Genomic DNA, 15229 nt, shown 5'->3' on the forward strand with positions numbered 1-15229 from the left:
TTTAGTTTCTATCAAAAACAAAAGAACATCTCACTTCTGAGTTTACTTATTACTTTGTCAAAGACATTTTAATATAATTATTCTGGTATTCTGGTCTAGATCACAGCCAAAAAATCTCAGCTTTAAGGAAAACCCCTGATTTTACACTGATTTGAACTCCCAGTAGCTTTAAGCACCCAAATAATTTGAATTATTTTTCTATTTAATGAACGTTCTGCAGTTCTAGAAAGATGAGCTCTGCACTTTTGTTCACATACAAAAAGACAGTCTAACAGATGTAAACTATTTATTGAATATTTGCCACCAATATCGTTAAATACATAATCTTGCAGTTTTCCGCTTTCAAGTTAAAATGTCAGAAACAGAACACCAAATATTTACAATTCTTATAAGGAATGTTACATAATGACACATTAAGGCGTAAATTCTTTTGGCTTATAATTCTGAAAAGAATGATAATAGCAAAAAAGTGATGCAAAATCTTCCTCGTGAGATTATGATTAAGCTACAATGTTTTACAAAAATATGGTGTAAGATGGCAATAATCCCATTCAAAATCCTGCATTAGGCCCCCCTGGAGAGGGGCTGATAATTTATACAGTCAAAACTTTAAAATTTACATATAAAGGTACCCTATCCACCATTGAAAAGTACAACTCTCAACATATACAGTTTTCAGGCCACAGTTTTGAAGGTCTGGAGTATCAAGTTGGTTTGATGAATTAGTCGATTGGCACTTATGAACACATTTATTGCCCTGTGGAAAGAGAAAGACACTGCTTCAGATGCTTTTAGAAAACATGGCATTCCATAAATCCAGCATTATTGGCATCCAGGCTTTGAAAATTGGAAGGATATTGATGTCCTACCCTGTCCTGATCTACCTGAAGCTCAGTGCTGGCACCCGGCCTCATCTGCACAGCTAATCCTAGAAAGGCTCTGTTTATTTGGCAGGAACTTAAAGAATTGGGCTCTCAATCACCATTGACATCTCAATTGTTTGATTCTGGGGTTTAGCTAACTAAGAAAAAAAGTGGAGCAGATGACTCAGGGTTGGAACTGGATGATCTTCAAGGTCCCTTCCAACCCAAGCCATTCTCTGATCCTGTGACTGTCAAACTCGTGTTTTTCCCAAAGCCGAGCACTTCACCCCCCACTAATTTCAGAACTGGCAAATATTTCCTGTAGAAATACTAAGCATGCACATATGTGGAAGGAAATTGCTATTTTAGTTATCTTTTTGTTAAGAAGGGTGTGGAGTCACTGGGTTTTTGAGCTCAGGAATGACACATGTGAGCAGGACGTTCTCTTTGGGGCTGGTACCTCCTGGTGGGAGCAGGTTTCTCACTCAACATGCAGTTCAGACAGATTAAAACTACTCCTGATTTCATAAGGATAGGAAATACAAACCTTATGGAATTTCTTACAATACTGCAAATAACTAACACACTTTAAGCTTATGCCTACAATACACAGCACTTCTGTCCAGTAATTATAAAGTTACAGGGTCTAAATTTCTCTTTTTGGTATCATAACCAAATTTAGCCCCAATTTCAGTAAGAAAAGAAAATCAGAATGCTTTGATTGAAGCAAGATAGTATTCCCAGTTGGTCTTAAGACTTCCTTGCCCTTTAGTAATGCACCATCTCCTGGGTGTTCTTAGTCTTTGCCAAGCTCAACAAGAGCTGACATGAAAGGGAGTTCTCATTTTTAGAACTGTAGCACACAGAACACTTTGGCACTGTCAAAGTCTGAGGGGGATACACTCATCTTCCCAAACAATCACTACAGTGAATTATACAGGAACATGGACTTCAAAAGCCAAGGTGAAGACCTGGAAAAAGCCTCAGTTTGAAGGCTAACATGTTCAAAGAGAAAAGACTCAGCTGAGTAATTCCAAACACTGCAAAGCATTATAAGGGCCTATAAAGAAAGGCCAATAAAAATGTAAATCAAAGAGAACATTGCACAGATGTTTAGTGTTTGCAAATGATACTTCAAATAGGTAGATTACCTTTTTCAATAAAGAATTCATAATTTCTTTGTCCTTGTATACACACTGAGAAAAACCACACAGGGCCAGGAAATTTAACTTCACAAATTCAGATTCAAAACTAACACTGCATATGGGTGTTGTATTGTGGTGCATTTAAAAAAATCCACTTTCCTCAAAGGCATTACAAAAGAAATAGCATTTAAAGCAGCCACAATAGTCTGAGGACACAGGTACAGAAAATTAGGCAAGTGCTGAAAAAAGTAGCTTGTCTCATTTTCCCCTGTTGATTGACACAGCCTTACTGATGTAAATTATTAGTACAAAACCATACTTACTTTCCATCTTTAAAATAGGTTTTCAGAGTATCACTGAAACTTTTGGAGTATTTTACAAACTCTTTCTTTTGGTGCTCAAGTGCCTGAGAAAACAAAAACATCAGGAGCAGAGTCTTAGTTCACATATTGTTGGGTACAGAGAGAACCTTGAGGTTGAACTGATCAGAAAACTGGCTGACATTACATTTGGAACAGCATTTGGATTCTCATTTTTCCGAGAAGACATGAAGAGATATCATTCTCTTCCTATAAAACTGCCCAGACCTATCACACAACAATTTTGCTCTTAAATCATTATGTCATTGACCAGTTAAAGTCTCCTACTCATCCTCTGATCAAAAGGAAATGCCTCCTCTTAGACTATTTCAAATATTGTATGCGAAGAGTCGCTGCACATACCCGCCGGTTCTGGTACTGGTATTTCTTGAAGACATTATTTACTGTGTCCAGAAGTTCCTTTATTGCACTTGCAATGTCCCTATTTGGAAAAAAAAAAAAAAAGTAATTGTAATATCCTTAAGTGATCCCATTTAAATGTTGGAATTCAATCCCCTTCTAGGAACCAAATACTTCTTAAAACAGTCTCTACAGAGTGAGTGTCAGACACGATGTCACAAGACCAAATGCAAAGAGCCAGAGCAGTGCCCTGGGAATCCAGTGTGGGAATCAACAAGGTAAGTTTGGTCAAGGAATATCTTAAACATTTGAGTGAGAATCAGGCCTAAATAAAAAGTTTGACCTCTCGATCTGCAGAAAAATCCATCACATGGTACTTACTTGATTGTCTGAAGAAACCTCACTCTGTCATTGATCTCATCAGGAATCTTACTAAGAATCTGTTTAAGTGCTCGTGCTTTTTCATTAAGATCTTGGAATTCAGGTTCTGGTCTTTCAATCATATACTCTACCAAAAAGAACATATTCAGAAACACCATTAGTGTGTCCTCAAGTCTCCAGTGACAGCTAAAAACACTCCACAAAAATGCAGCAGTAGTGCCATGGGATATTTGAAGGTGAACAGCACAAAAATAGCCCTGACCAGAAAACTGCAGTGAATACACTCTGTAGGAACCAAAACACAGTGCAACAATCACCTTTATTACTGCACGATGGAAAAGAGCCCACCTTAATTTATTTGAGACACTGAAGGCACTACACTAACCCAATTCAGTATTAAAAGAATTTCAAGCCTTTATTCTCCTTCTCTGACAGTGTAACTATTGCTTTTATTTTGAAACAGGGGGGGAAAAAAAAGCATGTGGAGTATAACATGCTCTTTTTCTGTGTTAGCAATGCAAAAGGTGTACTGTGCACCCACAGAAATATAGTCCTTAACATTCGTTTTCTTTTTTTCTCTTATTATTCAAGTATGGTTTTCAGGAAGATTCAACTTCTCCTAAAGAGGTATTCAAGAAATGCAAATTTTCTTTGACCCTGCTAAAAAAAATTGTATTAAGAAACAAATAATCTCTTCTGAAAAAAAGGCAGAGAAATGCCTATTTCTAGTTAGCAGTGTAATTAAAAATACAGTTATTAAACATGAGATTTATTACCTTCTACATCATCCGCTGCCATACGCAGAAGAGACTCCGTGAAGTTCACATCCACACTTTTTTTCTCCAGGATTTTCATGATGATGTCCTGTGTAAGACCTGGATTTTCTTTTTCAGCCTGTACAGCAAAGCAAGTTGTTACTCTGAAATATGCAATGACTGAATGTTGCAAGCACAAAGGCAGATTTTCATGTACCTCGCTTCAGATACTGCAGGAGTTTGCCAGAAACTTTAAATTCTAATGGTTTTAGACCAGTAGATTACATTGAAAACCATTTTGCCCACTACAACATTCATTATTTCGGGCTACATCACTGATTTGGTATAAATAACTTTTCCAATAAGCTTTTCCACTCGTTTCAATTTGAATGAGAAAGGTTTTCATGAATTTCTATATCCTGTTATATTTTCATAAACACTAAGCTTTGAGACAAAGACATTGTATCCATTGGAATTCAAGTCACTCCAAAGCCAGGTGCTGCTCCCCCACCTCCCACGGGACATTTTATAAACGTGCCTCTTACGAATCACATCATAGGCTCAGACATCATTTGGGAATTGCTTTTTCAGTAAAAAAACCAGCTTCTGATTGATGATATATCTAAGTAAAACTAAGCTAGAGCTCAGCTAACACTGGAGGTGTTCCCACTACCTGTGCTGCTACTAAAAAAACTGCACTGTGTGGAATGAGACTGTGGGGTGGGTTTTTTTGCTACCAATATCTCAGTTTTGACATTATTTGCACCCAGCTCAGCTCCTTATCATTAGTTGTAAAAACATTTAGCTTGCATGAGCTCTAGCTGAGACTTCAGATTGCCAAGGTACACTTAGATTTAGGCTTATAAAAAGGGACCTGCAATGTAGTTGCACAGCTCACGTTAAGATTTGTCATGCCTGCAATTATTTTTGTTTTAAGAATTTCAAAAGATCAGCACTTCAGTAAAGGAGTATAAAGGAATTTTCACCCTTCAGGAATATAAAAGTTACAAGTCTCTTTTTTCCATTTACTGCTGGATGCAGACACAAGCACTGAACTTATCTTCATCCACAAAAAAATCCCATTATCACTCACTCTGTAAAGCACTTCCAAAGCCTGCTGTGTGTCTACTGCTCATGAGCACCTCTGCCACATAATCTTGGCAATTTTAGATTAAGTATATTATTTATTCACTGACTGCTTCCTCATTTAAGCTTTTGTACTATATGGACAAGAAAAAAGTCTGTTTAAAATGTCTCAATGTGTTTCATTCAGATTTCTTCTACTCATAACATCTGACCTCTCAAACTTACAGCCCATGCAATTGTCCACTTCACTTTTAGAAGTGCTGGATCAAGGCTGGAGTCTTCAGATGCAAAGACAAGGACACAAGAAAGCTGACTTTTTAGCTTTACTATATATGGTTTACCTTTTAAGCAATCCTTCTTCAAAACAAGTTACTTCTCACCTTAATAAAAGCTGCTCTCAGCGTCTGAGCTGCAGACAGGTTTACTCTTTCTAGCTGCAATGAAAGTTTAGAATTGTTAGGAATTCTGAGGTTATTAGAACAAAACAAGTCAAATACTCATGCCCTGCCTTACACACATAATGAAACTGGGAACTGACAGAGGCTCTCAAATTACTGGTGTCACTTGAGAGATACTAAAATGTTCAATCCCAAAGGAAAGACTTCCCCCTCCTCAAATCAAATATGTCACTGGATGTATTTTGCAGCAGAAATCTCACAGAAGTTTTTGAGAGCATCTTGCCAATCTCTGATACTCACAGAAAATCAAATATCCTATTAAATTACAACCATTAGCAGTAAAATTAAAATGTTCACAAGTATGTGTTTGAGTGTATGTTACTTCCTGCCACAGAATACCAGACCTGACATTTTTGTGAAAATTCTCTGTAAAAGGTAAGAGAAAAGATCAGGGCTGAGACATCCAGCAACCTCTGAAGAGCATGAAATAGTATTCATGGGAAAAGGGTAAAACAAAGCATGGGAAGGAGATGGTGTCAGACACAAAGCTTCCACAGTCAAAATGAACAACCTGTTACTGTGCCCATGTTTCCCAAAATAAAGGGGACTGTCAAATTCCAAAGCAAACTGCAGCTCACCTCATTAAAGACCGGGTACATGACAGCATAGAGAGGCATGGAAACCATAGAAGTGGTCTCTGCTTCATTCTTCATCTCTTCCATTGTCATCCTCATTCAAAGAGCCACTTCTCAAGGAAAACACTATAGAAGCAAAAAACTCCTCATTCACTGAAATGTTTCTTCTTTTTCCTCGTCGTGCAAGAATACTTGAAGGGCTTGAAATACGTATTGTCCTTAGGGCGTGAGGGAAAAGACAAAACAAACACAACAAAACAAACACAACAGTTACAAACACTGGTGACTGGCAGGTCCTAAAAATGAAAACACAGATCAACGTCAGCTTGTTACTGCCCAGAAACCAGGAATTCCTTATGACAGGAGTCAAGTAAATATGGAATGACCACTTTGTGTGACTTCAAAACCCTGAAATCTATTAAGTGAAATCTATTGAGTGAATATTTTAAAGAGTAGGGTGCTACCAGAAGTGGGTGTTTTTTCTTCAAGTTCTTATGGAACCGATTTTCCTGAAAACAGTGATTTTGTTTGATATGTATTTACAATAATCTTGCCACCACTCATAAGCAGCAGCATAAGGTTCCTGACAACTCCCCTACAGAAAAAGCTTGAAATGCTGCAAACCCAAACCCCATATAGATGCATCATGACTATTAACATTAGAACTACCTATAAATACCCCATATTTTTGCACATGCATCAAGCTGTGCCTACTTTCCACCTCTTTGAATTCCTAATATTCCCTCTTTGGGTTTATATAAGCTGAAGTCATGTTTCCACTCTGGGTGTGTCCCCAGCTCTGTTCACTCAATGGAAAATTATTGTTCCAGTAACTGAACCTCTGTTTTGGAAGTTCTCCACCCAGTCCAGCTCATAATATCCAACATGGAGCCATCATTGCTTAGACATAGAAAATATGTGGAAAAGAAGAAAGATCACCCTACAGCTCACAAGAAATCTTTGTTCCAGCCTGCTACATATTCTGTTCATCAGACTCTCTAAAAATATTTTACATGACATAATTGAGTTTAAAGACCTGAAGTCCAAGTTAGAAATAAAAATAAAAAGGAGATTAACAGGTTTAATTCTTAGATTTGCTTGGAATATCTGATGCACTAGAGGAGGTTTTTTCCTCCTAACAAGCTTCAGTCATCAGGCATTTGCACATCTGCATAATTTATTGACATTTTAGTAAGAAGTGAAAGAATTGAAATTATAAGAAACAGCAGAAGCTACTCCAGCAATCAATATCACTGGGAGTGTGAACAGGTGAAAAAAACCAAGATATTTCTTCCAGTTATATTCCTCATTATGCTCTGCAGCAGCTAAAAATCTTAGGGCTGTTTCAATAAAAGAACAGATATTTTTTTCCAGGGTAGGTTTATAGTACTTTAGCCCTAATTACACAAGTGAAATTTGTTATTGATTACAGTCAGCACAGAGAAGAATTTGGATGACTACAAATATTATACATGTCTCATCTGAGCTTGTGAACAGGCACTGTGAATGTACTTCTAAGTAGGTGAAGAACTGGTCACACAACAGTTAAAACATTGAAGAAAAATTAAACGTGACCATAGTAAAAAAAATTATATCAGTTTTCTGACATGGATTGCTTATTCCAAAATTACTCTTGCTGTTTCAACCCTTCAACATAACACACATGAGCAAGTCCTACAGCCCCAGAACAGGATTCCCAAGAGTTTAGAGAGGGATTTGTGTGGATACGTCCGCATGGATGGAATTGCAAAAATCAGGGTTCTCACATTTTTCTCCCCTACCCAGAGATATTTTAGAGCTGTCAGGAACACGGAAGAACACAAGTGAATATTCACCATTCCTCAAAAAGTGGAATATTTTTCAAGAACTTGTTTCAGAGTTACATAAATTCATGCAAGGTCTGCTCACATGGGGGGGTGGGAACTTGTCTGAGCAAGTTTTCACTCCCTACCTCAGGTACAAGCTGTCCCATTTATTATCCATGAGTATTCCCTGCTCCAAAGGCTGGCATGTGAGGGACAGAGTGGCTGGAGATCTCTTTGTTTTGCTGTTTAATTCCATGTTTCTGGAAGTTCAGTAAACATAAACTCATGCAAGATACTAATCTGACAAGCACCACCGAAGGCAGCACTCACAGTTTAATTCACTGAGAGGTTTTATCCAGGACTGTATTCTCAGAGTAAGTTTTTTAAAGAGTTAAATCAGGTCACTGAACATTGTTCTACTCTACCCAAAAGATTTTTATCACAGGAAGAAGGGCAAAAAAGGACAGAATTGCCATTAGATATAATTACTTTGTTTTTATGGGCTAGCAGTACCCACACACACACAAAAAAGGAAATACTAAGTGAAATGATGGATTTTTATGATGATGAAAACCTATTACACTGTGGACTACCATGAAGAACTCATTTTCTCCTGAAGAGCCATAAGCTATTGTTACTAATCCATGGTACAGCTAAACTCCTCATATAAAAACAATTATACATTATCTATTACCTCTTTACCAGACACTGACACTCCTAAAAAAAAAAAAAAATACACCACTTTGGATTTATATAAAGATACCAGTGTTGTGACTGGAGAGGTGGATTTATATATACACATGCACACAAGAAATACATAAGAACATCAAATGCCTTAGCTGCCAATGTATGAAAAGAAATATATTCAATATATCACACTGGTTGTTCATTATCCCAGAAACCTCCCCATTTTCTAGAAGATACATTAGGAAGCATCACACTGTCAGGCAAGTACCTGACTGCTGACCCTGCCACACTATTTATCTTTGCAGTCAGGGATCAGCTTCTTCACAGCTTTTGGATGTAACTTATGCACTTCAGGCTTTGCTGGTGTTAAATAGAAAGAATAAAGATCTTCATAAAAAATTCCACATTTACTGGGCTACAGAAAGACAGTTTGTCACAGCTGCACTAAACCACCTACAAATATCCCTGAGGAAGGGCTCAATCCTGGTGAGGGATCAAATCCCCATGAAGTTTCTGTTCTATTATTTAGATCAACTATTAGCAAGTTCACCAACCTTGAAAACGGCCTGACTGGAGCCAAAGTTTAATGCACATTATCAGGCAGCCACGAGGAGCTTCCAGCATTTCTTCTGGGATGTGATCAAAAGCAGCTCTGCACAGCTGCCAGCCTGCATGACACTGTCTCCTAACAGCTTAACTTCAGTTCCCTGCTATCTCCAAAGAGCCTTTTCTTTGAGAAGAGTTTACCCCAGTTTCATCTGCCAACTGGATTTTTACATTCTCAAAAAAGATGGAATAAGATTCCACGAGAAGGTGATTTATTAGAACAGCACAATGGAGTGGTGCAGTTCAGAAAATCCTGGGAAATTGCTGTAAGATGCATAAAAGGTGTTACTCTGCTAGCAAACTTGTTAATTGGTCTGAGAGGGCAGATGAGGAGAAGACAGCAGGACACTGCCAAATATGACACTGTGTGTGAGCCTGAGTTTTCCTTGTGACAGTGATCCCATGGATTCAAATCCATGTATGTGCAATTAGCAGCAATGGGGGAGAATGCACAGAATGACACAGGGAATTTACAGAGAATCTAGATTTGCAAACTGTGCTAAGATGCCAGTTAATACAAGCCTGCCTGCTCAATCTTAATCACCACACACATCAAGAGAGGTACTAACATGGAACACATCCTTTCCCTGTCAGTACAAATCTGACATTCTAACCTTTTAAGTCTCAGCACTAAAATATTATCCCATTCAAACACTGAGAGATGTAGGACAGATTTGGAAAGATTCTTCACAGACCCATTCCCCATATCCATCCAATGACATTTGAAATCATTCAACTGAACTTTGGCAGAAAAAAAAAAACCCTACACTAAGATAAACTTCCTGTGAGCCAAAAAAAGGTAAAGAGCACAAACCACCACCCTTCCCAGGATGTACAACCACCGTTATCAGTGTCTGAGGTGACAATTTGCTTCCTCTGATGTGTGTCATTTACTGACAGAGTTTTAGCCATGCCCTAAAAATCAAGCAGAACTTCAGAGGTACTTAATAAGAACACAACCATCACAATGGAACTACAAATCCACAAAATCCACACCTGTGCATAAGCCAGGGTGAAAACAAGTAAGGTGTCCACCAAAGAAAGGTGTTTGTGTAACACTATTTCTGAAACAGTGTTTAAAGAGAAGAGGGCAGACTCTCCTCATTTCGACTTTTTTAAAGAGTTTTAAACCAACAGAAATATTTGGCATCAATTGGCAGGATTTCAATCTTCAGTTGTGTCATCAGCAGATCTAATTCTGCACTGAAGTTGTCTCTATTCCATTCTCCAGGTTCCATCCACCTCAGATCTCATAAGTGCTTAGACATTAATATTCTTTTTTAGAAAAGTACCACAGAGGAACAAGGCCTAAGGCAGTGATTTACAAGAATTATTATTTCAATGGTTGGCTTCTAGCAAAAACTACAGCTCTATTCCTGCTAGAAAAGACTGTCCTACTGCCAAGAAGTTCTGCTCCACTTTCTGCAGCGAGGATTCAAGGTTTTTACCTTTAACCTGACCTGAGATCCCTGAGTTAACAGAAAAAATAACCTAAGTCCAGGAAGAAGGAGTGGGGGAAGGGAAATAACAGCATAAATTCCATCCTGAATTCAGAGGCAAAGAGCTTGAATCAAAATGTAAGAGCAATGTAGATGGAAGGAGGGGGTTTAGGTCAACTTTGCTGTTGCAAAGTTTATAGAAGAAAAAAATTACAGAACATGCTCTTTTAACTATATGCACATCCCACACATAGCTTGTTTCTCTTACTAATGGTCACTTAAATTAAAAAAAAAAAACAAAACAAAACAAAAAAACCACAAAACCAAAAAACCTACATCTCTTTTTTTTGTCAGACATTACCTTACCTGCCCAATTTCAATTATTTCCCACTGCATAACTTCGATTGTATTACACAAAGCTTCAAGGCTTTGTGCTTCAGATACAGAATTACTTTCCTTCTTTTTAAAACTGTATGGGTGAATGCCCTGGGATTACCATACAGATCAAACCTCAAGATAACAATCTCTGTATTTTAAAATCACCAAAGATAACAAGAAATTTCAAAAAGGCAGGCTAGTGCACTGATTCCATATTCTACTAACTCTCACAGCCAGCAGTTTCACTGAAGAAGAATGTCACCAGAATAGAGTATTGAATTTTTGGAAGTGCCTTTAAAGTGTCTGGAACAGAGAGATGCAGTTCTCAAACATCCCCACACACGTGTAACAGCCACTTGCAAGTTGAGCTCACTGACAAAGCAGAACTGCTTATGCATTTTATTACTGTCAGAACAATTCTATGACTAATTCAGAAATCAGACAAACCTGCGATAAACCCAAGATGCCTATTTATAGAACCATAGCAACACAGTCCAAGCCTAAACTGAAGTCAGGCTTACAATTAGTTCATGTTCCTTTGCTGGACTTCAAAATGGAAGTGATTTAGTCTGTCCTAACACATCCAGTTTGTGTCTAACGTGAGAACCCACAGCCTGTGCTCCAGTTCCACTAGTCAGCAACACTAAAACTGTTATACAGCATAACTGAAACAGGCCGTGGTTGTTAGAATATATAATCACAACATACCCCTGTTTCTCTTTCTTTTTCACCTCCTTGGGAATGTGAAAGTGAACCTATTTATCAAACACCACCAGGTATGACACAGCTCCGAACACGTAAACAAATCCCAGGGGACGATTAGTTCCTCTGATAACAGGAACAGCACAAACCTGGCTCAAGGTTTGAGCCATCCAGTGTGTGTGAGACACAGGAGAGGAACCAGCCAAACTCACCAGTTCAGTGAGCACCTTAATGGGACACCCAAGCCCTGCCTGCTCAGTCCCTAAGGGGGGCACAGCCCGGGGGACCCTGCTAAGAAGGAATCAGGGAATCACAGAATCAAATAGGTTGGAAAAGAACTCCAAGACCATCGAGTCCAACCTCTGACCCAGCACCACCTTGTCACCCTGATCAGAGCGCCGAGTGCCAGGTCCAGCCTTGCCTTAAACACCCCCGGGGTCGGTGACTCCACCACCCCCCTGGGCAGCCCCTTCCCCTATCTAATCACCCTCGACATGAGTAATTTCTTCCTTATGCCCAACCTCCCCCGGCGCAGGAAGGAGCCGAGGTGCCCTTTCTCCCTGCCCGCCGCAGCCACCTGACAGCGCCCGCTGCGAGAGGACGAGCTAAAAATAAATACACACACAAAAATAAAACACATCCGGGCCTGCGCCTGCCGGGCCCGGGCCGAGGGAACCGGGAACCGGCACCAGGCCGGGCACGGGGAGGGCCCCGGAGCCCCGCGGCCGCGGGAAGGGCGAGGGGAAGGACGAGCCCTGCCGGGGCCGGGGGCAGGAGGAGGTCACCGCCCGGCCGGGAGGGCAGGGGACACCCCGCACACCTTCCCCGCACGGCCAGGCCGCCCCGGCCGCTCCCTGAGCGCGGCCGTGGTGCCGGAGGAGGGTTTGATTCGCAGCCCCTCTCGCAGCCCCGCAGGGCGCGGCGGGCCCCGCGCCCGCCCCGCGGAGCGCCGGGCAGGGCAGGGCAGGGCTCGGCTCCTCACCTGCCCCGGCCCGCCGGGCCCCGCCGCTCCCGAGGGGCTTCGCCGCCGCCGCCGCCGCGCCGGAAGCGCCCGCGAGGAGCAGGAGGAGGAGGAGGAGGAGGAGGAGGAGAAGGAGGAAGACCCGCGGTGTTACCACACACCAGGCGTTGTCCGGAACCGCGCGCGGGGCCCTGGGGCTCGTAGTCCGCGCTCCGCGACCACAAGCCCCACAATGCCGAGCGGGGCGGGGGCGGGGGCTGCGCGGGGCGGAGCGGGCGAAGGCACTACCCCGGGCGGCGGCGGGTGGAGCGGGGCACAGCGGGGCTGAGCGGAGCCGAGCACAGCCCAGCCCGGCAGAGCCGAGCCCAGCGGAGCCGCGGCGGAGCGCGGAGCGGCGGGCGCACCGCCGGGCAGCGGGCAGGGCGGCGGCAGTGCCGGTGAGTGCGCTTGTCCCGTGGCGGGTCTGTGTGTGCGAACACACCGGGCGGCTCTAGTTTATTTGTTATAAACGAGCGAGGCTCCCCGCTCCGTGCCGGTGCGGAGGAGCCGCTGCCCGTGCGGGGGTCGCCGGCGCTCACTCAGCACCTGAGGGAGGGACGGGCATGGGCTGCGCCCACCGCTGCGGCGGGAGAGGGGCGGTCGGGATCGGAGCTGCTTCCCCGCGAGATAACCCAAAAGGAGTGGGAATCAAGCCCGGAACCCCCTCAGTCAAGCCCAGGGACCCTCAGGTGCTCACTCACCTGCTGCGGGCAGCGAGGGCAGGGACGCGCTCCCTTCCCCGCCCCCGAGGGGCTGAGGCGCCCTCGGGGGTCCGGCGGGAGCGCTCCAGCTGGAGTTGAGCTGAGGGGAAAGTCGTGCCCAAACACCCGCCCCGGGTGTCCCGCGGGTCGGGCTGGCTGTTCCCGGCCGTTCCCAGCCCGCAGCTGGGCTTCCAGAGCCCGGTTATGAGGGGCTGCTCCCGGCTGTGGCACCCCCGATCCTGCCGGCTGGCTCAGCGCGCCGCAGACCGCGTGTGCGCGCCGAGCGTTCTGCGTTTTGGCCATTAAAACAACCAAACTTGCGTGTTATTTGTCGAGGTAACGCTGTTGCTTGTGATCTTTGAGCTTTAAAGTTTTACGTTACGTTGCAGAAAGAGCTCGATTATTAAAAATTAATATTAAAAATTAATGGTAAGGCGTCACCTCAGTTTTGGGTTTGCATCTGCGTTTCTGATGCATCACTGTTAAAACTCTTTTTTTTTTTTTTTAATTTTTTTTTTTTAAATACCGGTCCGTATTGCCTAACGTTAAGGCACATGAATTCCCCAATGTGAACATGCGGATGAGCAGCTTCAGCGCTGAACTTGTCAGGCGTTGGCTGCAACTTCTTGCGGCACTGATGGGAGAGATGGGAAGAGTTTGATACCTGTGGGAACAGATGGATCGTGTGCAGGTGTCCCTGTGTGTTACCTGTCCCCACGTCCTCCACTTACCTCAGCAAGAACAGTGTGTGGGGGGGAAATAGGGGGGAAAAAAAGCACCTGGGTTGTTGCACTTTAAAACATGTGTGCATTTTCTCCTTCCTGCACCAGCTTGTTTTAATCAGACTGTGTATCATCTCTCATGTATCAAATGCTCCACACATCTTGGTATTAAAGGGCTGCTTAAAACCTGCATAATGTGTATGAGTTTTGTACTGTTAATCACCTTCGAGCTCTGATTCCTCAATTCTCATCTCATTTTTGGTGTAGTCTGATGGAAAATGATGCCATTCCAAGTAGGTGAGAAGTGTTTACCGAAATGTCGTAGCATAGATTGAGCCAAATAAATGCCTGTTAATGGTGTTTTATTCTTTCAGTGATAATTGTACATTTTAAATAAAGCTACAAAGCTGCAGTCCTGCAGCTGCTAAAACTTAAAATAGGTTGTTATCCCCCTCCATCAATGTTGTGATACTTTTCCAGATTCTGTTGGGTTTTGGTTGTTTGGGGGTTTTTTTAAGCCATAGCTTAAATCCATTGAATTTTTTAGAATTACTGTAACTTGGTTGAGCATGATGAGGAATAGTAGCCCAGGCAAGGGAGGGAGGAGAAAAAGGTTTGTGGCGTTTTCTTTGAGGTAGGTGTTGTCTACAGAATTACACAGGGCAACCTGAGATGTGATGATACAATGTGAAGGCTTGTGGCAATGTGAAGTTTCCTGTTAAATGTAGTCACGAGTTCCAAAATATGTCCTCGTGAGACTGCCTATCCTGTATTCTCACATCTTCTAATCGAGTTAAGAGTTTTTAAATTTGCTTTTGAGTTTGTCTCCCCATCTACCATTGTAAGCTAGCAATTTGTCCACATGAGTGACAGCTTCATGAATACTTTCACCTACATCTGCCTTCATGTTGGAGGCTGACACCCCACAATATGCTGTGTGTCTGCTGGCCTTTGGAATTCTTTAGCTACAGCACTGCTGGCTGAAGTTGATTCTAAGAACAACCAGGGATAAATGCAGCTCGGAGCTGCTCAGTGTCTGGCTCCCTGCAGGAGCACACCGAGGTGGTTTGGGGTTTGTTTTTAAGGTTTGGGTTTCTTCTTACCTCCTCTCAGATGGAAGAATGTGTATATGTTCATACAGAATCTAGCAGAGTTCTAGGAACCCTACATTGTTGTAATGACGCCCTTGAAATTTATTCTGTAGATG

The 15229-nt window shown here is 42.4% G+C and overlaps 2 protein-coding genes across 3 annotated transcripts in view; one reads left to right on the forward strand and one right to left on the reverse strand.

Moving 5' to 3' along the window:
* Nucleotides 1–269: 269 nt before the first annotated feature.
* Nucleotides 270–12794, reverse strand: PDCD10 (programmed cell death 10). Of its 2 annotated transcripts, none has more exons than XM_051781908.1 (8): nt 12582–12794; nt 5986–6200; nt 5330–5383; nt 3885–4002; nt 3109–3235; nt 2731–2809; nt 2332–2414; nt 270–757 (listed from the first exon to the last, which is right to left on the reverse strand). In XM_051781908.1, exons 2-8 carry the CDS (start codon nt 6079–6081, stop codon nt 676–678), a joined length of 639 nt encoding a protein of 212 aa, XP_051637868.1. In that variant the 5' UTR covers nt 6082–6200; nt 12582–12794; the 3' UTR covers nt 270–675. The 2 variants fall into 2 exon arrangements, with proteins under 2 accessions (XP_051637868.1, XP_051637867.1); XM_051781907.1 differs by having other exon boundaries at nt 12722–12787.
* Nucleotides 12795–12840: 46 nt separating this feature from the next.
* SERPINI1 (serpin family I member 1) overlaps nt 12841–15229 on the forward strand; it is a 45483-nt gene continuing 43094 nt past the window's right edge. Inside the window, exon 1 of the mRNA XM_051781883.1 lies at nt 12841–12997. The gene's annotated coding sequence lies outside the window, so the exon portion shown is untranslated. The remainder of the gene's footprint in view (nt 12998–15229) is intronic.

Source organism: Manacus candei, unplaced genomic scaffold (assembly GCF_025592945.1).
Source record: "Manacus candei isolate 608988 ecotype Guabito, Panama unplaced genomic scaffold, ASM2559294v1 h1tg000015l, whole genome shotgun sequence".
Taxonomy (NCBI): domain Eukaryota; kingdom Metazoa; phylum Chordata; class Aves; order Passeriformes; family Pipridae; genus Manacus; species Manacus candei.

Excerpts from the sequence above, each read along its gene's own strand:
- PDCD10 (XM_051781908.1), bottom strand. The coding sequence starts at position 6,081 with ATGAGGATGACAATGGAAGAGATGAAGAATGAAGCAGAGACCACTTCT. Across the intron at positions 3,236-3,884 it reads GGCAGCGGATGATGTAGAAG|AGTATATGATTGAAAGACCA; the intron begins GTAATAAATCTC and ends TCTTTTTGGTAG. Across the intron at positions 2,810-3,108 it reads AGGTTTCTTCAGACAATCAA|GGACATTGCAAGTGCAATAA; the intron begins GTAAGTACCATG and ends TTTTCCAAATAG.